Consider the following 25121-nt stretch of genomic DNA (forward strand, 5'->3'; position numbering starts at 1 on the left):
TAGCATGCATTGCTACGATACTACCACCAGTTACCAGTTGGTGATTGTGACAGGGTTTTTCTGGAGTACCGTGAATTTAAGAGATAGTCTAATTTCATCATTTTAGATTATTTTAAAACAACAAGAGGCCTGGATGGGACGGACGGAGAGAGAAGACAAAAGTGAAAGATAGCTTGTGTTTTTCTGTCTATGTAACCTGATTTATTTCATTATTTGGATACTCCTTGCAACATGCTTGTGTAGTCTGCAGGACCATGATTGGCCTCACAAACTAATTGCATTGTCACAAAATCTTTCTCATATTTACAATGTTAAACTCAGACCAAAGGTGAGCACATAGAAGCTTCAGCAAATTAATGTGAAAACAGCCTTCTCCTTTTTAAATTTTTAGTTTACAGTTTTAAATAAGCTATTTCATCAGCCAGATCAAATACAGAACATCTCAGCTGTGGTTATATATGATGTATATGGAGATATTGCATGAAAAAGAAATGGAAAAGTACTTTTTGTAACAGCTGGATAATTTTTCATTTAAATGTCTTTTATTATGCTCATTGTTTTTACCTTCCCATCTGCATCTTTTGGCAGTATGTCTTTGCATAATTTCAAGGCTTCTCTAGAAAAATATTTGGGTTACTATGAGGAAAGGATATTTTTATTTTTCACTCCAGGTCTTTTTTTGGATGAGAAGTTGGCTATTTCATAAATACTAAAAATACCAAGTGATAAAATAAATAAATACCAGATTAAAAAACAGGGACAGTAAAAAAATAAATAAATAAATGAAGAAAGTAAAACATAATTGAAAATGTTCTGCTCAAGCGTGGGTGTTTGTAGTCCTGTCGCTGACCTCTGAAAGACTACAACTCCCAGGCTGGAGGAGGGACCTTCACGTCGAGCGCACGAGCCTCGCACCGCAGCAGCAGCAGCAGCTGGTGCAGCCGAGGAGGCGACTTTGTTGCCGCGGAGCCACCGGAGAGGAAACGGCTGAGCGAAATCTCTCGGAAAAGTGTCAACAGTTTCGGGGGGGGAAACGGCTCGACCGGGCGCCTGTTGCCGGGATTTGGCGGTGGCAGCCGTTTTGCGAACTTGTCGGCGGATTTGAACTTTGCGCTTTGGTCGAAAAAAAAGAGGAGGTCTTTCACAAAGTTGAGCCGAAGAGGAGTTCTCTCATTCAGGATGTCGGACTGAGACAAAGGGGTCTGGGGGGGCATTCCCGTCGGAGCGGTGAGTGGCACATGTAAAAACCCAGCGAGATGAAAAGTTTACCGGGCTGCTGTCCTGTAGGAGGAATGAGCTGTGTTTAGTCTAGTTTTTCCTCAGTGTGCTGTTTTTGTTTTTAAACGATCCGAGTGTGTGTGTGTGTGTGTGAGCTCGGCGGACAGTTAACTTGTGTAGCCGCACTGTTTGGACGCTGTCTCGTGGCGCAGACGCGTTTTGAATGATAACCCAAAGTGTGGGATTTGTTTGCAAATTTGTATTTTCGGTGAACGACCACCGGTAAAAGTGGCGTTGACGAGAGGCTGCTAGGTTTCACTGGACCCGTAGCGTGGTCGAGCGGGCATTTAACTGAGCCATTTAAATTCCCGAGCAGAGAAAATGGCCTGTGCTGGGAAAGAGACCTCTGCTGTGGGATTAGCAAGATGTTCAAAAAAACTTTAGCAATACGATTAGATTTCTCCAAAATTGACTATTTTAAACTGTAACCTTGCTCTGCTTGATAGTACAAACACAAACATCTAGTTGATTAAATTCAAAAATCTAATTTATTTGGCAAATTGATAGAATAACTTTAATTCATCTTGATACTCTGTTAAACATCCTGTTTTAAAACTATACATTTTCTAGTTATCCTCACATTTCTCAGCCCAGCATGCCTCTCCTTTGAAGTGTTTGAACCCTGTCTTTTTTTGTTGGACACATCTGTCTCAGCAGGTAAAACTTGATTCTTGAAGTCCCCTCTGGATGGGAAAAATGGAGAGGGAGCTGCAATGGTGGAAAGGACAGCTAGCTGCAGATATCCATCAATCCCTCCGCATCAAGGTGAGTCTGTTGTTAGTAAGCACTGCTTTGTGTTGATGGGAAAACTATAGTCATGTTGACGACATGAGCCAAACACGTTTTCACTGTGTCTGTTTAACAAAAACTGAGAATTACATGGAAAAAACTACACGATTTACAGTGTCTACCTTTACCATCACCTAACAACAATCTGAAAACCACACTGTTTTGTGCTGTATATAATTATATAAATATATACAATGATATTATATTAAATTATATTGCAGTATACCTAAAGCAATAGACAAATAAGTGATGCTACATGACTGGTTGATTAATCAGTTAATTAGAGCTCCAACAATGGATCTCTAATTAAGATGAGTACATTTAGTCCACTGTACTTTGACTAATCAGTTAGTCAAGGTACAGAAAGTTAATTTGGAGCAACGTTTGATTAATGTTTTATGTAAATTTTTAAGCAAAAATGTTTTTGTTTTTTTCCCCCTATCTTCTCAGATGTGAATATTTTCTGTTTTGGACTGTTGGTTGGACAAAACAAGGCATTTGTAAAACTCCTGACAGGCTCTGGGAAAATTGTTGTGGTCATTTGAACTGATTGATCAAGAAAATAATGGTTTATAATGAAAATAAATGATAATTGCAGCTTTATAATTAATGGATCAATAGAAAATTAAGAGAAATTGTAAATCAAGAAAATATAAATGACACAGTCAAAAGGAATTCAACAGTCTGAGCCAGCAGGCCCGTGTTGATATTCTACATATATCGCATAATGTATTGAAAGTTGGGATGAAAATATAATTACATCCATGTTGTCTATTTAAACATGATCTAAATTAGATTACATGGAGGAGTTAAGGCTCATTAATTGAGAATGTCTTAATTAACCTCGACGCGTGATCATATTTCTTCCCATGTGTCACTTTAATGGAGACATCTGTCACTTGACTGGCATCTTCGAGCTGAGGCTCTCACTCTGCCAGCTTCACACTGAGGGGGATGAATACAGATCAGGTTTGAAACGTCAGGTGCCCGAACGTTGAGAGGTTATACGTATGTCTGTATGTGGAGAATGAGGACTGTAGTGAATCAGATGTTGGTGAGCCACACGGTGAGTCATTCACTTACACACAGTTTGATTCAGTTTATTCTTGTTGGACCGTGTGTCTGACTCAGAGTGAGCTGTCAGTTACACTAAAAATTTGTTCACAGAGCTGGAAACTAAACAACACGCCCACTCTTTTCTTACATACTATAATGAAAGAGAGAGACTGTCAGTCCAGTGTTGGGTTTTGATCTCCTTTTATCTGTATTTTTGGTTAAATCCCTCACAACAGGCTCACAACAGTTTTTACTGAACAATGTGGTGTCCTCATCGTAAATGTGGCAAGACAGAAATATCGAATACATGTGGTGAGTTGAGAAAGGCTTGAGACAAGTTTTTAACAGAAACATATTAGAGCTAATCGATTTATTTAGGCACCTTTAGCAAACAACATACTGTACATTTGTCTCACCACTGTCTATGAAATGGCCTATGTTTTAAATTACAGTCAGTCTGCCAGGACGTTTTGAATTTCTAGATATGGATCTTTTGATGGTGATAGTAACTTTTTTTTGTATTTCTCCAAGAACACATTTTTGTCATACCTCAGAAGAATAGTAGCTTGATTTTCTTCTGGCACAAGCTTAATTTTCGTTTCTTATGGTGGCAGCAGAGAGTCTTGTTTCCACTAAAAAGACTGAAATATTTGTTTTTAAGACCTAAAAATTGGCAAGGTCAAAGGTATTATGTTCTTGTGTGGTATAGTCAGTTAATTGGTTAGTTGATTGACAGAAATTTAGTTGGGAGAATGAGGCAAATTTATTTGTATCACACCTTTCATCTGCTGACAATTCAAAGTGCTTTACGTGACACAGTTTATTAAAGAAGCACAATACAATATAAAAGGATGAATAGGATTTAAAAAGAGTAAAACAACATAAAAGATACCTTTGAGTTTTGGTACATAGGTCAGACCAAAAAACCTTGGACTGTGAAATTGTGATGGGATTTATTAAACATTTCCTGTGCATTTTTTGGACTAAGCAGTTAATGTGAGAAAAAGAGATCAACAGATTAATTGCTTATTAAAATAAGCAGCCCTTATATTTTCTGATTTTAACACATCTATAATGATATTCTACCAGGGCTGCTCAAATGTATGCTGTTCAGAAGCTTAAGATGAGTAGAGGTGTACGTTTTCAGAAAAGCACGGTGAAATTTCTAAGTGGAGAAGAAAGGTGAAATCAGTGTCAGAGCTGTTTGTGAAAAGGCCTTCACACAGTGTTCAGATTTCCTGCATGGTGCCTGCTCCCCCACAGTCTCATCCAGCCTTAATGACGTTTGCTGCAGTGATAATGCCCTGATGTGGGAGATAGTGGTGGTGTGTAGCATGTGGCAAATTATCAGACATGCAAATCAGGCGGAGGCAGCTGTGGAATCCTTAATTATGGTGCGGGTCCCCCACAAAGGCACCTCTCCACCCACCCACCCCCTGGAGCCCCTCCAGACTCCTGCAAACCCCCTCCTCCTGCTGCCCTTGCGCCCCCAGACAGACAGATGGACCAGAGGCAGAATCTGAAGCAGTGGGAGGAGAGGGGAGTTTGGGGAGGATTGGGTGGTATGGCTGGTTGTGGCACCGGGGGTGGAGCTGCTATATGTGGATTTAGGAGGGGGGGGGGGGGGGGGTTTACTGTTTATTTTTGGATTCAATTGAAGTGTCAGTCTGAGCATCATTGCTGTCTTAGTCGCTCTCAAAATAAATAGTTGATAGTCTGTGTAAACCTGACAGGGTTTGTAGTTTTGCCCTCACAGTGAATTTTGTGTTAAGGTATTAACTGTAACATGTATTTCTCTCAGATGCTGAGCTTTAAACCAATATTGGGAGTTTTAGAGGCAGGCTAAAAGCAGGGGCGTTCCTAAACAACAGTCCTGAACACCATGTGGATGTTTTCTGTTTCTCCTCTAATGTAAGGACCCCATACTGTTTGATCTTAAGGAGATTAATGCAGCAATCCTCAATCTCTTATTAAATCCAAATGAAAAGCCCTTGTTTTAACTTAGATTCACAGAGAGCAAAATCAAATTTTTGTAAACAAAAACATTTTCTGGTATAAGCAGCTTAAAAACTGAGAGAGTAACTGCAGAGCAAGTTTGTTCATCCATGGCTGAATGTTTTTTTTTTTTGTTTGTTTCTTACTCTCAGGCAGAATTTGAAACCGGAGCCATGTGCTCTCCTCTTTTCTGTAGCTGATTGGGAAGATACCCGAGGCTGATTCAATGCTAATGCCCCTGAGTATCTTCCTTCCACTTTGAAACACATGCAGCTAATTGAACATGAATAGGAGATGTGCTAGGGGTGAAACCTAATCCTATCTTCTACTCAACCTTCACCTCCCCCTCCCCAAAACCACACACACCACCACCCTCAGCCCATTTCTCAGAGACCCCTGCAATGACCCAAATTAGCTCCAGTCCTCTGCAGCGATGGTGAATTAAATGAAATTGAAATGAGGCCGAAGCATAATCAAGATTTTTCTGTGTTAAATTGAGTTTTATTCTTGATCGTAGAGTTTCCGAGCCACGGCGGCTCTCCTGGCAGCAGTTAAAACCCAGTCAGCAGGAGACATGCATGGCTCACTATTATTATGCATATTCTTTACAACCCCTGTGTTTCTTCACCGCTGCTTCCTGCCCACCCAGCTCCTCTCACCCCCCGCCTCCCCAAATCTCAACTCACCCCCGTCATTTACGTTTCCTCTCATCCTCTCTTCTCTTCTCCCTGTCCAGGAGCTGAAGTTACCGGTCTACCGGGCCCACTCTCCACAGATTGGCATGCGACGGTACTTTGCAGACTTGTTGGCCATCCTCAGTAATCGCTACCAGCTATGTCCTACAGCGCGTCACCTGGCCGTCTACCTGCTGGACTTGTTCATGGACCACTACGATGTGGCCGTTAAGCAGCTTTACGTGATTGCCCTCTCTTGTCTGCTCCTAGCTAGTAAGTCTATAAACAGTCCTCCACCTTCTTCCCTAAACCCATCTACATGTTTGATTTATATTTTAGGTGGTATTTCCTGATTAGATTCAGACAACTTAAGTCTAAACTTAAATATAGTACAGGGGTAACTTTACTAAGATTAGGTTTTGTGTTTTCATCTCGAACTTGTAAATGCACAAGAGCCGCAGTGTAAATATTCTGAGCTAAAAAAAAAGGTGCTGTGACTATGGTTCATGCACAGATGGCACAAGGCCTCTTACAAGGTTAATTTGAGTTACGCTTAAGAGTCCATGATGTCTCTCCCAGCTACACTTTTCAGACTGATCTGGTAGCTTGTAATGACAGTTTACTGTTTAAAAAACAAGGTTATCATTGTGGTAGGATGAGTGTACCATTGTTTTAGGAGAAACTGTTGGGGATTATGCTTGTGTCTGCAGAACTTTATCTGTGTCTTTGATCCTAGCTGTAATTACATGTCTGGGGCTGCTGCTGTTACTTTAGTCTTACGCAGTCCATTTGAGATGAGCTGGTTTTGCAAATGCCAAGGTCAAAATGTCCTCTAATCAAAGGTGTGCTTATTTTCATTTTTTCTTTACCCATTGAATATTTGGTTTGTTGCAGAGGACAGCACGCTCACGATCCCCATAGAAAACCAGTTTGTCTTGAAGTTAATTCTTTAATGGCACTTTTCTCTGTTTTCATACCTAAACTTCCTGTGAAGCCAGAGCCTGATGTTTTTTATTCCTCTGTGCCATAGACCTCTATTATTACTCTTCTCTACTCTGCTACTATTAAAAACACATCAGTGTGCTGCACCATTGCCCTGAATGGCATTCTCCTCCAAGACAATGAACACGGCCACTGAATCTGAAGTAACATTTGCTTAAAAACTACATTGGCCATCTTTTTTAGGAAAATCCTGTGCATTTTGAAACCACAAATTTACGACGAGTTTGAAGATTTACATTTTCAGTCGTAAATAGGCTACAGCTTAGGAAAATATGAAGGTACTGAGAGATGTAACAAGGACTTGACCGTGTGACATCTATGGTCTAGAAATATAGAGGAACATTAGCCTCATTCTTTAAATTGCTGTCTTACTAAAAACACGTTGTAGGTGTAAAATGGATAAGCTAAAAAATGTATCTCAAGTCCTGAATATCTCCTCTTCTTTAGACTAATGATTAGTTGATGTTATTCTCTGCTTGTAGTTGCTGCTTTTCTCAAGGTGTCAATGTCTCTGAAGAAGTGAGCGAATTGATTGTTTAGTCTGATAACCAGTAACCAACATGTTTCTCTTCTTTGAAGCATAAAAACATTTCTTTGTTCGTGTGTTTCCTGTGAAGTGGTGTTAATCATGCTCCTCTTGCTGGTGCAGGTTGTGTGGTAGTTGCTAGCGTCTCTGTGTCTGTCTTGTGATTAAGAGACAGAGGTTTTCTGTACATTAATGCAACGCTTGGCATCACGGGTAATTAGACTAATGATAACGTCAAAGTGGGAGTCTGGAACAGGGCCCACTCACTTGGGAGGGCTCAGCGTATGTGTGTGTGCGTATGTGTAGTCGCATGCAGGCCATCTTTGCAATCAGAGTAGTCTCTGTGGTGGGATAAATTTGAATATGAGACTTGAAAGAGGTTTTATTTAAAAGCAATCTCATGAGAATCCAAGAATAGCTTTGAGAGTTTGCTCATGGAGTGATATAAATATTTTCAGCCCAACCTGGACAGAGGTTCTTCTTCTGCTCTGTAATAGATTAATCAGGTTTTTTTTTTATTGAATCTTTTGATTGTTGCGCTCAGTTTAGTCAGCCTCTCTCCTCTCTGCTCTCCTGCCTCTGACTCCTCCAGAACTCTAGGGAGTCTCTGCCATGATTGATGAAGGCTTGAAAGGGTGTGTGATTCAAAGTTGTCTTGGGTTTTTATCTGTCCTGAGGTGCTTTGGAATCTGGCCTAGTTATTGAACAGCCTCCCCAGGTCCCCCCCTGCCTGTCTTTGACAGGCACATACATTGTCTTTCTTCAAATATTTCTGGCTTCCGCACTCTGTTAATTAATCGCTACCTCTTTTGTGCCCCTCAGCAGTCACTGCTTAATCCTGTTACTCCATTGTGTGTGTGTTTTTGTGGATGCTTGTGTGTGCATGTGTTTGTTCATGGATGAGCTCTTTTTCATTTGCACAAGTGAGATTGTGGTCAGTTTTTAAGCCCACGGGGACTAAGTGTTATTGACTGTTGGGTACTTATTTAGAGACCCCACTTCATTCCAGACAACCCAATTACTCACAGAAACCAAAATCCTGGAAAATTTAATGTCAGCTCCAGTGAAGGCTGTTCACGTATGCCCTGCATATTTCCATTTGAAAATCAGTCCTCAAACTTAAGTTTCTTTTGTGTTAATTTCCATGAAGTCCTGCAGTGATCACATCAGTCTTCCTGACAGATCTTTCTCCCTGAAGTCCGAGCTCTGCATACTGCAGCTATTTGTTATGGTAAATGCCATCGTGGATGTGTCTCTGCTGCCAGTAAACATAAGAATCCTATGGATTTTTTTTTTTGTTGTTGTTGTTGTTGCAATATTTTACTATGTATTTATATATTTTGTGAAGTTTTTTTTTTTTGGCTCTGGATTATGATCATTGGAGGCTCTTGTGATCTGTTTTGTCTCTATTGCAACTTATTCTTGATGCTAGATTTCATCTATTTTGTTCAGTGAACCTGATTAAGTGAAGGGTCTCTTAAAAAAAAAAAAAAAAAAGAAAAAAAAAGAAAAAAAAGAGCATCCTGTGAAATGCTCAGTCCCTACACAGTGCACTTACATAGGCCTCGGAGCCCGGGGGTGGGGAGGAACTGTGTGCTGAGGGGCACCTGCCATATGCTCTCCGAGTCAGGCCTCAAACAAAAGCCCGTCAATGCAAGCAGGACAGCCAGCCAGACGCTTCCCAGAGAGGGGGAGGGGAGCAGAAACTGAAGGGTGGAGGTTGTGTGTGCAGGCGTGTGTTTGTGTGTTCATGGTAGAGACTTGCTGTAAGCTAACATTGCTAAATGAGGAGATGGTTGCTGTGGCAACATTGTGATAAACCTATGGATTTTTTTTTCCTCCTGATCACCCTAATTAAGATCCACATTCATGTCTAATCCATTTTCTGTTGAAAGGGCATTGCTTTACTGCCGCACAGCCATTTAACCGACCGGGCTCTGGTGGTGTCTTTTTACCTTTTGCTGCTGGCTCTGTTTCCTCTTCGTTCTCTCACCTTGTCAGGGACAGGCAGAGCGAGCCAGTCCTGGGACAGGGCGGCCTGTAAAAGCAGCCCCACATCCCTGGGGGGTTGGGAAATGAGTGGAGCGGTACTTCAAAGGCAGGTCGGCTGCTGATGTTAAACAGGGTAGAAAGGGAAGGAGAAGAGGTGGCCTGCAAAACGGGACATATTAGAACTGAACCCCCCAACAGGGTGCCCTGATATGTAGATTAATAGGGAACCCACTTCCCCTTTTATGCCCCTCTCAGAGGTTTGACAATAATTCTGATGGAACTGTTGGGGCCCTCGTAATTAATGAAATTATGTAGAGAAGCATAGATGGGTGTGGAAATGTCAGTATTATTCATTATTACCAGATGCTAGTTTGTCTTTTTATTTTATTCGAGAGCTGTTGTGTAATTATAATGCGCCAACTATAGTGCACATGTGAGGATTTAGGTGTATTTGGTGTTTTGTTGTGTAATGCCTGGGGCTCTGTTTGCCCACACACTCCCTGTGTCAGCCATCATTACCCATACGACAAGGCTCTTTATATCCACAGTCGATGGATCCCCCTAAAAAAAACAAAAAACACACACACACACACACACACACACACACACACACACACACACACACACACACACACACACACACACGGCCATGTTCCTAGGATTCTGGCTGGTCACCCAGGCATTAGCATCAAGGGTCAAGGGTCAGCCCAAGCCTACAATGTGTGAGCCACCAGGGCCAGGGGTGGCAACGCGGCGATTCTGTGATGGAGCTGTGACCAATTTCACACTCCCAATGAAAGATGAACCAGCAAATAAAAGGAGTTTAAAGAGCAGAGGAAATTCTTCCATGGCTGTCAAGTCAAAGAGAAAAAGCAGGAGCGAATGCGGACAAAGATGAAAATTGCCTGAAAAGTTTTTTATTGGCATTTTAATCAACATTAAATGATAATATTAATATAAAAACAGTTTGAAAAACACTTTCACATATTTCCATCATTCATTCAGTTCTGTTACAATGTCTCCTTTTTGTGTTATTTTTTTTTTCCCTTATTAGTCTGAAATTTACATCAGCTTTTCCACTGTCAAAATTTCTTCATTGTCTTTAACCAAATATCTGTCACTTTTCATTACATTTTCAGGGAAATTGCAGAGATAATTTCTTATTCAACTTACAGGGACCTTATGTCCTCATATTTTTTGTCACACTTTATATCCCAAACACACAGTTATCTTCTGCCATTTTTAAAAACAATGTGATTGGGCTATTCTCTCTCCAACAGATCTGATCTCTGTGTAACTGTTTGCTTTTCACCTCAAGCCCCTAAATGTGGTTTATGGGCAGATTTTTTTTTTGGTAAGAAAATCAAAACTGTCTGAAAACACAGGACTGATTTTTGTCACTTAAAATTTCTTTTGGGTACTGAGTGAAATGAACTGGAATTGCACACTGCTGGGACAATGGGGAGCAACAGAAATGGAGACCTTTCTCTCTGTGTGAGAATACAGCTCTCAGGTTTCCTAACAGCCCCTATCGCTCTAAAGCCCTCCCCACCCCCCTCCACATCTTCCCCAAACAGCACACCTGGGAGGAGGTCCTACATCCCATCCTTACCTCTCAGTAACCCCTGACCTGTAACCTCTCACTGTTTACTTGACCTTTTCTCATCGTCGCCGGCACCTGTGGTTTCTGTGAGAAAGAGTAGCTGTCCCTTGGTTGCAGAATATGTAAGGTAAAGGTAATTTTGGGTGTAGACAAAAAGGAGGGCTGTTCTTGTTTTTCTTCATCACTGTGTCTCTTCCCTGCTCGCGGACTTCAGATAGGATCAGTGAGCTGCCTGCATTCCAGGTAGGCTGAACTCACAGGAGAGGAATGCACCGTCTCTCAGGACACATTGAGACCGACAGCAGCAAAAGACTGAAAGGGACTGGGATGGTGTTTGCATGTTGCTACAGGGTTTCAGTGAGGCGATGAAATACAAATCAGGACTGTAGGAGGATTTATATTTATTTGAGATGTAACATTAAAAAACCGCCCTGTGTTTTTTGACCAGTATAAGAAATTATAAAACCAAGATGAGAAAAAAACCTTGATGTGCTTGCCCTTGCTAACAAGACCAGTTGATGACAACTCAGTAAGCTGTATTTTGCACATACAAACATAACAACATGTCCACAGACAGAAGTTGGATGATACTGTGTGTATTCCTGATTTAATGAGACACAAATAAGACAGAAGTGCTAATAAACAGTAAATTGTGCTGTTGATGCACTAAGCTGCCATCTTGGATTTTGAGGTCAGGGTCGGTGAGGTTTGTCCAGCTTTCCGAGTTGGAAATCCGACTTCAGGGGGCGTTCCAGTCGAAATTTCCAACTGGTGAACTCTGAAATTCCAACTTCCCAGTTCAAATGGAAAGCACCATTTCTGTTGTTTGCTGGAGCCCTCTGTGGCTGTTCTCCTGCTGTGCCAACTCATTGAAAGGAATGAGACCACTGTTTTGTCATACAGGTTGTGATGCACGCAGGAGTCAGTTCTTTTTTACAGTGAGTCAAACCCGTCTGTGGCTCAGACTCATACCGTACTTCTGCAGGTTCCTCTGAAGTTGCTTGGTTTTTCATTTTCAAAGCTGCTCTGCATCCCATGTCTCTCATGTGCCCATGTCACCCACAGTAGTAAACCAAGAGAGTAATCACAGAGAACAATGATGAGATTGACTTGTACTGTGTCTCTCTTAAGATCAAAGAGGCCGGGGTTGTGTGGAGATTGGGGGCACTGAGGGCTTTTTATGGCAGCGTCTGTGTGGACATAGCAGTCTAGCAGCAGACAGAGCCCTGATCCAGAGGATATGAGGGTGAGAGAATGGGGCAAGTGTGGACTGGGCCGTGGAACGAGCCGTTGTGGGTGTAAACAGCCCTGTTTCACTGTGCTTCCTGTTCTGCTGGGGAGACGCCATTACTGCCTCTCTGCTAATTACCCCTCTGGCCTGTTGGGCTGCAGATCCCACACTCCCCTCCCTTTCTTGCCCTCTCAACCGTTCCCTCTCTCTTCCTCTCTCCTGTCCTGCTTAATGACAGGTCACAACATCAGTGGTAAAACTCACACTTGGTAGGAAGGTGCCCCGCTTACTGAGACATGAGCATAAAGAAGTAAAAGAGATCCAACAGAGACAACCATCAGAGACACCCACAAAAGCTGTTTCATGCCACATAATCATTGCTTGAAAGATCCCTATGTTTGGTTGCCACGGTTTTAGATTAGAGGCCAAGATTTACCCCAACAGAGGGCCATTGTTATTCCCAGCTGGATTTTTATTTTATCAAGCCAGTGCATAACTTTTTAATCCTAGCCTGTGGATATAATACCAAGTAATTCCACAACAGCCACTGAGAGGGAGCTTGTGCTTATTTGCATGTTTATATGGTTTGTTTATAACATGTTTATTTTCCCTGGTATTATTATTATTATTTATTTTTTAAACTTTCAGTGTCTTTGAAGGCTGTTACAGTCCAGTATGTGCTCAGTCTCATACTAACCACACTTTCCATAAAGGTGGTAAATCAAGAATAATTATGGGTAGAGCAACAACTACATAAATTTTCTCAATATATAGGTCTAAGATAATATATTGATCTAGATTATCTTTTTGTGTTTGTGTTGCCTGATATATAACAAGATCTAGCAGTGCGAAAATGCCAAAAGTATGTTTTAGGTCATTTATAAATTGTTGCCATCGCCTAGTTTGCAAGAGCAATGGTAAATTTATTTTTCCATTGTAAAATGACCCTCAGTATATATCACATAAAAATAAGGAAGCTTCATCACAGGTAACACCTATTTAGTGTTTATAAACTGTGCATAAACACATAATAAATGCTGTGCCATATTTGAGTGTTTATTAATTTGCAGTATAAGTTTTCCTATGATTACATATATTTATTGTTAAAAAAAATAAAAAAAATAAAAATAAAAATTCAGTAGCTGTTGAGCTGTAGTTTCGGGAGTGAATCAGTTCCATTTAAAGTCTTCGATGTGCCCCCACATCTTCGTACTTAAAGCTGTGTGCAGCTAAGGCTCATGCTTCAGAGCAAAGCCCGTATCAGTGTAACCTGACACCCACCTCCTCACCCTCATTCTTAAAGTTTGAGCAGAGGCCTGTTGGACCCGTGGATTAAAAGCAGAATCACCCCTCTTCATTGGCCACATGGACCCCTGGGGCCTCAGGGCTGTTGCTATGGAAAGGAGCATGTCTTGGGATGGGGAGGGGGCTCGCCATAATGGCACTGCTGCTGCTGTGTCTGCGAGGATCTGGAGTGAGTGAGAGGGGCAGGAATATCAGGGAATCGAGCTGAGTTGCTTTTTCATAGAAAGTGTTAGGCTTATATAATCCACAGCAAGTGCCCCGCACTCTGTAAGCCTATAGTGATGCTTCCCCAGGCTTGTTAGTGTAATGGCTTAGCTTTATGGCCAGATGTTCAGTAATAGTCAACTTAACTGCTAATGCTTAGCAGGCACTTGTTAGGTTCTGTGGAAGCTGGAATAAGGCTCTTTAGAGCCGACCATAAACTGGGTGCATGTGGCAACAGATGAAGATATTTGTTGTAAAAAAGAAATAAGGCTATTAGTAACCATTCTTTTACAAAGATCCTTTATTGTCAACTCATATCAACATGACTGTGTTTGTCTTTGGGCTTAGATTTTCAGCAGATGTTTTGAGCTAATGAAACTCTACGGGTTATTGTCTAATTTGCTTATTGACTTAATTGTTAGTAAGTAAGAAATCTAGGGGTATAATTTCCAGAATGCATATTAGCAATAAATTAATGATTATTTTTGATTATTATTTTTTAAAATTTATTTATCATGTAGCCTGTAAATATGGTAAATATGTGTATATATATATATATATATATTTTTTTTTTGTGGTTATCTTGATCCAAAAGATTGACCCAGAAGTGCAAAACAAAACGGGTGTTTACAATACACTTGAGGGGCTTTTAAACCCCGACATAACCACATCCAGGATGTAAACAGAGTATGTCAGCTGCTGTTCTGCCACTTTTTATCTTAACATCTTGCAAACAAAGTACAGTACAGAGAATACATTGGTAGATCTAAATGTAAATACTGCATACTGCAGAACGAACTGCACTAAACACTAAAATCTGCCTTATCTGTTTGTTTCTTTCCAGGTAAGTTTGAGGAGAAAGAGGACCGGGTTCCCAAACTGGAGCAGCTGAACTCTCTGGGTTTTATGTGCAGCCTGAACCTGGTTCTCAACAAGAGGGATCTGATCAAAATGGAGCTTCTGCTGCTGGAGACCTTCGGCTGGAATCTGTGCATGCCCACACCCGCCCACTTTATTGACTACTACCTCCATGCCTCGGTGCAGGAGGGTGACCTATACAACGGCTGGCCCCTGTCCTCGCTCTCCAAGACCAAGGCTTTCATGGACAAATACACTCACTATTTTCTGGAAGTCTCACTCCAAGGTGGGTTCAGAAGGGGAAGGTGAACTAGACTTTGGTTTGTCTTTTCAATAAGTGTTTGTACATTAGTGGATTAGCATGTGGAGTAAGTTTGACCAAAGACTTTATAAAACTCTTGTCTCTTGCTTCTTCTAGATCATTCCTTCCTGAGTTTCCGACCGTCCCAGGTCGCTGCTGCGTGTGTGGCAGCATCTCGCATTTGCCTCCAGATTTCCCCAAGCTGGACCACCGCTCTGCATCTGCTAACAGGCTACACCTGGGACCACCTCACCCAGTGCATTGAACTTATGCTGCTGTAAGAGATGCACAGGACACACACACACACACAAATAGCCTCAGGCCTCTTGAGGTGTAATGGACAACTCAGGGTGGATGACATTAAGGCCCCCATGTCTCCATGTTTCCATGGTTTTGGATTAAAAGATGCCTGTTGCTTCAACCAGTAGAGGCTTATAACGCTGTGCACAATAATATGGTGTGTAATTTAACAGCTGTAATTAAGTTGCACATTTCTTTGTCAGCGGGTGGGAGTGTGTGTTTGTTTGTTAGCGTCTGTATAAGAATAATTGTTTGCACATGTTGAGACTAATTTTGTGGAAGTAAAAAGGGTTTGCTCAGACTGATCTCTGCTCCTGTTAATGGATTTATTTGAGCAGCCATTTTTTGGGGATAGATTTTTCCCACATATGTGTATATTTATTTTTCTTCTGATTGACAGTGACTGGAATATTTGCCTTTTCCTTCCACAGTGCTCATGACAACGACGTCAAGGAGGCCAACAAAACCAAATCCACTCCTCCTCACCGACCTTCCTCCCTGCAGTCCCAGCCCCAGACCTCTCACCTCTCTCCAGTGTCCGTCATCCAGAGACCAGCCTCCTCTTCTTCCTCTTCCTCTTCCTCCTCCGCCTCCACACCACAGCTGCTCTTTCAGCCTGATGGCTTCCCACACCTGTCCCAGCTGCAAGCGCTAGCTGACTCCCAGGCTCTGGGGCCTGTGGTGAACATGTCTCAGGACTTCCTTCAGAGCCACAGGATGGGTCTTCTAACTGGGGCTCCCTCCATGACTCCTGGGAGTGGGTTCCCCTCCTACCCGAGCCTGACCTCTGGTCTACAGCCGGGGGCTCGGGCGCTGCCGCTCCAGGGCCCGATATCTGTGCAGATGGCCCTCGCCGGAGAGCCGCGACACTGTCTGAGTATGGCCTACAGTGGGAGCTACCTGGGGGCCCATCACACCTTCACAGCCAGCTGCTTTGACAGGTGACGCCAGGAGACGGAGAGGGATCACAAACCCCCGCGGGAGTGCACTGCTATGTTTCCATCCCAGCTCCCGCCCCTGAAACATCCACTCACAGACCTCCTCTCTCTCTCCGTCGGCACCGCAACACCTTCAGCATGTCCAACTCCCCCGTCCCTCTCACAGAGACGCCTCAAACGCAAGCAGAGGTCCAAAGGCAAGACAGACCCGGTGGAAGTCATCACACTGACGTGACAAACGCTCCACCGACTCGACTGAGGCATTGCAGAAATGTTATTGCCATATTCTGAGCTGGTTTTATTAATTTGTGTTATTATGAGACTGTCATCACTGTGAATGAGATGAAAGCAGCAGTGTGATCTCACACCCACCTCATTCAGTGCCTGTTCTCAGTTGTGTGATAGCTGAGCCAATTTTAGAAGTGCACAGAACACAAAGTATCTGTGATAAGGATATCTTGCTGCTTGACATTTTTTTTTGTAATTTCTAATTCCCAAAAAAAAAAAGAACCCATTTTAGAGAGAAAAATTGGCTGGTATTGTTTCTTGAGCCACCATTTGAGAGAGACAGAAGAAGACAACAGAGGCTTGTTTCTGACTTTGCAAGAAGCAAAAAAGGCCGTGCGTGTCCGTGAAATCTTTGGTTGTGTGTCCTTAATGTCAGTGAACATTGATCTAACACCTGCCAGCTGAACGGCACCTCTGGGAATTCCTCACCACAGAAGACCTCAGAAGGGGGGAAGAAACAATTCACCGTTTTGTTCACGGCAGACGAAGTCCCCAGCTCGGACGCGTCTTTGTCGTTCCTCTCCGCTCTATCCTCGTCATCTCTTCTCTCCCACCTCCAAAGCCGAGCCTTGTGGCAGAGCTGTCACACACCCTGGTGAAAATGTGGCTCTCTTGAAGCTGCAGGCTTTGTCATACTAAAGTTTTAAGTTCTCCAGCGTCCACCGCTCAAAGAATTGAACACTAACGCGATGTGACTGTACCAGCTTGGTGAAGGAGATGTTGGTTGTGTATTGTATATATGAATTGCTGCTGCCTTCTTATGAACTGTTGGTTCTGTGTCTGTGTTAATGACTCCAATGTTTACATGAACCACTAAGTATCAGGGACTTGAACAAGATTACTTGAATATGATGCCATTGAAACATGCCATAGCTTTTATTTATGATGACTCTTTTTTTTCTTGTTCTTCATTTTTTAAATTCATTTTGTTTGATATAGCGTAGCTTTTTTTTATATATATATCTATCATCTTAGAAACGCCCATTGATTAATTATAGTTTTCTTTGTACCTGTTCATAGAAACTGTTTATTCAGGCTCAGGATTTAAGGCTGAAACTAGCGGCCTGCTCATCATTCTGTGCTATTATGCTTTAAAGTGGATGCTAATGCAGCATCTGTGGGGTCTGAAGTGCCCCCTCCCCTTCATCACTGGACCATACCATGCTCACAACTCAGTAACTGAATGCACAAAACGGTTAAATGTTTGCGTCGCAGTGGAACAGCCCTGTGGTCACTGGTTTCACACAGAAACATCTGTAGCCGGTCGTCTGTAATTGCTTCCAAGATTTCTAAAGCTGCAATCCCCAATCTTCCACTTCCTGTTAAAGTATAAACACATCCAGATTCCCGGTGCCAGTTGCCCACTGGTTACCATGGCGATACCTAAGATGACCATGGACCCCAGCTTTTTGGATGCCACTGGCTGAATTAGGTTTGTTTTCAATGACGATGAATCTGTCGATTATAATCTTGATTAATTTCTCAAAGTAGTGACAAATACACATTATTACCAAATCAGATAGCTTTGCATTACCCAACCAAGAATCTTAAACTCAAAGATACTCAGCTTCTTATCATGTTTGATGAAGAGGAGCATAGAATTTCACATGTGAGAAGCTGGAACTAGGAAATGTTTCACATTTCTGCACATTTCACAAATAAATTCCTCACTCCAGCTGTAGAGTGAGCTGAAACCAACGCCTGCTCAGTGTTGTGGGAAATTTTGAGCTTGATCTGGAAGAAATTCTTATTAACTTATGGTTGCAGGTTCTCACACAAACTTTGAACTGCCTGTAGTTTAAATGTTCTGACTTTACATTTCAAACAGTTTTGCCGTGGACACAGGACACCTCACTCTTGTCACTGCCTTGTCCTCGGCAGCTGCAACGCTCGAGCTGTGAACCTCGAATTAATAGTCAAGACACAATAACACTACATGAAGCCGCGTGAATACAGCAAAGCTCAGACTAGTGTAATCGCAAATCACCAGGTTTTTTTTTTTACAGCCAGATATCAGTCTGTTTTCCCACCACTGTAAGGGACATACTAACGTGCTTTTCAGTGATATGAACTAAGATACTATGCCTTCGTTTTGCTAACTTTCATGTACAGTTTTATTCTATTTTTTACATTCCCTTTGTTTTCATTGTATTTTTAGTTAAAGCTTTTTTGTGATTCTTTTGATGAATGCTGTTGGTGTGAACTAGATTTTTATTTTCTTCGAGTTCAACTTGCTCTTCTCCTCATAATTCAAGAGCAACTTCTCACTGAGGTGTCAAAGGTGCAATATGTTGTTTTTTTCCCTGTTTAAACTGACCACAGCCATCACTGTCTCGTGTACACCACTGGTTCATCTTTTTGTAACTTATTTTTTGATGATTGTGTGATTTGACTTGCTGTAGCTTGGTTTCCTCTAGAGGGCAGTGGGCTCTGAACACAATGAATATGTTGCATATTGCAGCCACTTCCTTTGAGTGATAGATATGACTGAATGCTTTTTGTCTTTTAGCTAGAGTTTCACTGTGCATTTTTCCGTCCCCCGTGAAAGGTGCTGATGTCACTCACACCAAACAACACTCGTCTAATGTGAGAGTTAATGAAATGACACCACAAACTTCCAATTAATATTTTTATATTCTTTTGTACCAATCTGTAGTCTCGGCTTATGGACACTGAATGATAAAAGGAATTATTTTATCATAAGGTGCCATGGAAAAATAAACACACAAGTGAACTGAGTTTCTGAGGGGTGTGTTTCTTCTTAGGAAGCATGGCTGAAGTACCTGCAGCTTGGAGGGAAATTATGGTTTCCACTGCATGGCTCCAGTTGGTCCAGAGGGAAGACAATGCAGCAGCTCCAGAGATAAGCCCAGAAGGTCTTTACACTCCGTGACCATATGCCATGGTAACTAACTATTTCATCTTCCATTTCCACCCTCGTATATATTAATATTAAACGAGGGTATAATATTGGAACCATAGGTGGTGTTTTTCAGCCTGCAGACAAAGTTGTTATTCAACATTTGAGAAACAAGTTCAGTCTCTCTTCTGCTTCTTAACTCCGCCTGCACAGCTCAGTCAGAGCTCTCTATGTTTTATGGCATTTTGATATATAGAAATCTATTCAGTGACAGCGCTCTCTCTCACACACGAGACATTATACTCTTATATAATTCTTGTGAATAGGCCTCCCGCCTAGTGTTAGACACAACACAGTGGACTCTTAGAAACTTCTGAGCCTGAGCTCTGTTCTCTCCAACGCAGCAGAATATTTGCTCTATTGTGAAATTGAGGAGTCGTTCTGTATTTTTTTTTTCCTGAGTTAGAAATCTATAGTATAACCATGTGCAAATGCCCAATTATATCAGCTCACAGATTTTTTAAATTGCTATTAAGTTAAAAAAAAAAAAAAGACTTAAAACACAGTGTTCCTCCACAGGAGCCGCATCAAATCGTAATTAACTTGGCACACAGATTAAAGCACAATCAGCATTTGACAACGCTTTCATGCTCTCTATTTACATGATTTCTGTTTTTTAAATAACATTTGGTAAAAAAAAAAAATATTGCATGTATTGATGTTGAGATTGAGAGGGATTCTTCAACATCTCCAATGTTCAGCTGCCCATCTGTAAAAGGAGATGGAGGAGGTGTAGAGAGGGGCGGAGTACAGCTCTCTGGGCCGTCAGTTCGGTAATGGATCATTCTCACAGCCTCCTGTAAGCTTTTGTATGTGGAGCTGAAGAAGCAAGGCTGTTGGCTTCCTTTAAGTGTGTCCTCAGGGAAGAATTTGGAAAAGTGTTGAGTGGGGGTGCAGAGCAGGCTGTTCAATTCATGTTTGTGGTGGGGGTCTCGGCACATGTGCTTTAAACTTACAACATTCTTGTAGGGATCAGGGCACTGTAATCAGGACTGCTGAGCATTAAATTAATTTGTAAACAGACTAAGTAATTATTTTCCAACACATGGCTAAATTTATTGTTTGCCAACAAGTATGTGCTTTTTTAAAAATCTATGTAAAACAGGGTGTAGGCTATATAAGATTAAAACAGGTTCTTAGGATGCCTCCTCCTGCTACCTTATCTTTTGATACAGTCTAACAGAGGGGGTGTGTGACAAAAATCTAGTTTCAAGACTTTCAGTATTTAAATTTTGTCTTTATGTGAAACTAAATTAAAGTTTAACCAAATGACTACAAAGCAAACGTAGGCCCAGGAAGCATCACAGCCCAGAGAAACTGTACACAATACACAAAGTGTTGAAGCAACAGGGGTGGGAGGTGGTTTGAGGTCTATGATTAAAAAAGGTCATTATCAAACGGTCTGAAGGACCATGTGTTTTAAGTGGTTTTAAAATTTTTGCTGCTGTTGAGGTGATGTTTCTTATTAACTCATAAACAAGTATAAGTTGAATATTTGTATCGCACAACTCTAGTACAACAGAGGAATAAGTCATTATTATTGGCAGCTTTCCTAATTTGAATGTACCGCAGTTATTTTCTGATGATACTTTATATTCCTCTTGCAAAAAGTAGCAACCCCATTCACTTCTTTTTTCAGTGTAACATGTATACATGGTTTTACAGAGGAATGAGGTTGCCTCTTAGTGGTGACAATGGAGAAGTGCAGGTTTTCCCTGCAGTTCTTCTCCAGGAGCAGTGTCAAAGGAAAGTGAATGCAACACATGGAAGGACAATAGAGTGGAAAGGACTTCATTCATCCACAAGGATACATTCATGCCAGCAGAGGGCTTTCTCACTGACAGTAAAAGCAGGTCAGAGGAGAAAAGTGTTAAATAACACTGGCTTGTTTGTATCTACGCAACTGTGCTGTTTTGGGATTTTATTTGAAGAAAAGATCTTAAAATTGAGTTGCCTAGATGTATGTCTGTGAAGTTAATTTCACATTTTTGACTATTCTCCTCTCTCAAATGCTCATCCATCCATCATTTAATTTCTTCAGAACTATTTTAATTGGAGGAGATGGTGATTCAGAGATCAGGAATCAGGCTGTGTACATGCTACATTTGAAATCAATATCCCTCAAACGGGATGAGGAAACTTAAAAAATAATAACAAGACACTCAACAAATAGTATGGTAGTTTTTCTTACAGGCCCATGGGACCGTTATTGTTTGCACAGGTGTTCACGATATTGCTTTCATGACACCAGAAGACCTCCCAAGGCACATTTCACATTTATCAAATATCTATTAAAATATATTCTACCGCCTGAGCCGAGCTGAGGCCCGGCCCTGCTCGGCTCCTGTGCCTGCAGCAATTCATTTTTGCTTGGTAATTCTGACAAAAGACCGACATGCCCAGCAGACATGTGTTTTAAAGAACAAGACAAAGCCGCAATAAGAGGAAGTGTGATGTGCTTGTCTGGTACTGTGTAACAGATTTTTGGACCTGCAAGTTAGCTTAGCTTAGCACAAAGACTGGAAACAGGGAGAAACAAATTCCATATACCAGCACCTGTAAAGCGCACTGATTGTTATATATATCTGATATAACCTGATTTGTAGAAATAACTGGTTGTGTTGTTTTATGCTGGGTTTTGTACCAGACTATTTCTTGAGTGAAACTTCCTTGAGTTTGGTTTCCAGCTGGTTGCCTGGCAACATCATGATATGACTCCAGAAAATCACCAGTGTTAATTTGATGGTTCTTTTTTTTTTTTTTTAAGTCAACACCATGGGTGCAATTGCTAACAAGATGATTAGATGATTGTCTGCAGAGATGTGTTTACTTCAGTTCTCTTAACCCAGCTGCGAACAGTTACAGTGTGTAAACAGGTAGTTGTTCTGATGCATCTGTTAAATGTAGATTTGATTAAAGTTCATTAGTACAGAATGAGGAAAGCTTTGATAAGACACTGTTTTCAAGAAACACATTTAAAAGAAACCCTGCCAGTTGCCACTTGCAGCCATGCTGCCTCCAGTTAGAGCAGAATAATCTGAATCAACTAACTGATCAATAGTAACATTATTATGCTGAAAACAAAGGAAAATAATGATGATGTGATATAATAATGAAATTTTATTCTTAGTTTGTTTATTTTAAATATTTAAAGGTTCAAATTATGGCACATAAAGGATGTTTAAAGGTTTCATTTTATTTCAGTTTGACTTGTTTTTAATTTAGCGTTCTGAATTACATGCCATTTTTCTTTTGTGTTGGACAAACAGCAGGTCTTGTAGCCACAGATAACTTTACAATGTGTGCGCACATTCCTCTCCATGAAAGGCATGGATGTCTTTTCTGACTAAAATGTTTTACATCCTGGTAAATGTGACAGCAGACATATTTAACAACATCCCAGCAACAAAAAAATAGTAACTAAGCACCGGTTACATTTTGACCAGTGATAATTGTGTTTATCCAGACTAGTGGACCTGAATCAATATTGCAATCCGAACCACACAAGGAAAGAAAATCTAAATTTTAAAAATCTAATAAACTGACAACAACACCGGTTATATTTAAGTGATATTTATTGGATCAAACATGAAAACTGTTTCATCCACACAGAAATACAGTACGTAGCTTAGCCTAGTTTGTCCATTTGTTTTTTCAGTTAAAATTGAAAGTATCAACAAGACAATACCACTTGCTCGTCACTGTAGATGGTCAAGTCATTCTCCTTGCTTCAGTAACCGAGGGAAGCACTTTCATGATGCGCTTTACCTCCCACAGCCTCTTTTGCACGGAGGCATGTTGAGTCTCGCAGCATTAGACCCGCTTGCTAACTCTTTTGAAAGTCACACCCTTCTCTCCTGTGGTTGTGCAATTCTGTAGAACATGGTGTGGAGAAGACAAAGAAAACGATCAAAATATAACAAGCTGCAACTTTTATTCAGGTTTCTGTAGTTAAATTGAGTAAGTGTCACCGTGTCACAGTTGAGTGGTTACTTCTCTTACCATTACAAGCTTATCGTCAATGATTTCTGCTGTGAATTGGTACTGAGGAAACTGTACTGAAATCTTGCCGCCTTCCATAGTGACAGGGGCCTAAAGGTTATGAGGACAAAAAAGTCACTGAGGGAAAATGTGTAGCTTGATTACATGAAAACTTTAGGACAAGTTGCGAATGTGCAGCAGATTTGTTGCTACCTGTTATGAACTTACCTTGAACTTGGAGCCCATCATTGTCGTCAGCTCACATTCCTGGTCGACGGTGAACGTATTGGACCAGGTCCAGTTGGGGATGGTTTGTGTCCAGGTGAATTTCTTCCCATCCTGAACCACCTCTGTTACCACTTTGTGGTCTGTCTTGGCGTTGAGAAGCCCTATGACAGAGCAGGGGAAATTCCAAAGAAAGAAATTTGAACAAACTTTAAATGAATGTCAGCTCACATTTATCCACATAAGGCTCATGTATCAATAAGAAAAATCCTAATACCAATTGCTTCCAGAAACTCCTCATAGTTCTCTTGACTCTCCAGCTCATATTTCCCAGTGAAAGCCATGATGGTGAGGGAGAAGAGGTAAGGAGAAAAAGGAGTGTCCTCTCACTGTTCTTTAAGAATCGCTGCCAAACTCTCGCTGCCTCTTCCTCCTCTCCTCCCACACATACCTCACCACATGTGTGAGAAACGTCACCTGTGTTTTTCCAAGACAATTTGTCACATTGTTTTGAGCAACACTGTTCTCATGTGGCAAAAATCCCAAGTATCTCCACGCTCATGTCAGTATCAGGTTTTCCCAGCACTTCTGTGATGTGCCATGACATTTGGCTTGCAGGTTTGAGCATGTATGGTAGAATAAAATGCTCAGAACATAAAATACAGGCAGTCAATGTGCGTTACCAAACATGCTTTAAACAGAAGTCATGTAGACTTTAAATGAGAAAATAGTAATAGAAAACAGTGGGCTGCAACTAATGATCATTTTCATTATTGGTTATTATGCTGATCATTTTCATGATTAATTGATTGTTTGAGCTATAAATAATAATAACCATCATCATAAAAGTGTAAGAAAACCATCAAGTGTTCACATTTAAAAGGATAAAACTAGTGCATATTTGGCATTTTTTTATTCAGTTTTTACTCAGTTGGACTCAAACGAAAAAAGAGCGTTGCTGATAATTTTTTTGTTGCTGGATTTAATGAACTAGTTATTTCAGCTTGTATCTTGCACATCCTCCTAAAGACCTTAAACCCATTATGGTCTTTTGGAGGATGTGCAAGATATGAGCTGAAATAAGTAGTTGCACTGCAGTGGCTGCCTCATCATCACCTGATGTGAAATGAAATGTGCAAGTGGAAGGCAAATATAGGAGGTGTCGGAGAAGCACTGAAAGATGAAAAGATAAAGTGCTCTCAACTGAATTAAGGTATGGACCTTTTCAGGCGAGTCACCTCCCTTTCAGCTGGAATGGGGGAGAGGAATTCAATGCATGCTTGTTGAAAGTACTGTGCACTCCTGCCACCTAGAACCCCTGTGCACCTTCTGACCTTCATCTACCAGAAACCCTCTATTTATTAACGTTATGAAACACAGAGTGAACAGTCTGCCTCTTTAAGTGCTGGATGGAAAAACTAATCAGAAAACTGTATGGTCGAGGCATCTCAGTCAGGAACACATAGAATAGCCTGGTGTGTGTGTGTGTGTGTGTGTGTGTTTGTGTGTGTGTGTGTGTGTGTGTGTGTGTGTTCGTACCTCGATTCAGGTCTTAATTGCAGTGACCCAGGTTAATCCTAATGAAAGTCTTTAGTAGCTAATTGACTGAGATGCTGTATGTTATATTTTAGAATACAAAAACTCTGGTAAATCTA

General features: G+C 41.2%; 2 protein-coding genes across 3 annotated transcripts; one reads left to right on the top strand and one right to left on the bottom strand.

Annotated features, from left to right (window-relative positions):
* The first annotated feature begins 948 nt into the window (after positions 1-948).
* Positions 949-19072, top strand: ccnjl (cyclin J-like). 2 transcript variants are annotated; one of them, XM_041048876.1, is made up of 6 exons: positions 949-1227; positions 1933-2043; positions 5855-6065; positions 14500-14799; positions 14932-15091; positions 15546-19072. In XM_041048876.1, the coding sequence occupies exons 2-6, from the start codon at positions 1966-1968 to the stop codon at positions 16057-16059; spliced, it is 1263 nt and encodes a 420-aa protein (XP_040904810.1). In that variant the 5' UTR covers positions 949-1227; positions 1933-1965; the 3' UTR covers positions 16060-19072. The 2 variants fall into 2 exon arrangements, with proteins under 2 accessions (XP_040904810.1, XP_040904811.1); XM_041048877.1 differs by having other exon boundaries at positions 1936-2043.
* Positions 19073-22436: 3364 nt separating this feature from the next.
* Positions 22437-23891, bottom strand: LOC121188504 (gastrotropin-like). Its single transcript, XM_041048300.1, has 4 exons — positions 23744-23891; positions 23470-23630; positions 23263-23352; positions 22437-23133 (listed from the first exon to the last, which is right to left on the bottom strand). Exons 1-4 carry the CDS (start codon positions 23808-23810, stop codon positions 23074-23076), a joined length of 378 nt encoding a protein of 125 aa, XP_040904234.1. The 5' UTR covers positions 23811-23891; the 3' UTR covers positions 22437-23073.
* Between the last annotated feature and the right edge of the window lie 1230 nt (positions 23892-25121).

Source organism: Toxotes jaculatrix, chromosome 10 (assembly GCF_017976425.1).
Source record: "Toxotes jaculatrix isolate fToxJac2 chromosome 10, fToxJac2.pri, whole genome shotgun sequence".
Lineage (NCBI taxonomy): Eukaryota > Metazoa > Chordata > Actinopteri > Toxotidae > Toxotes > Toxotes jaculatrix.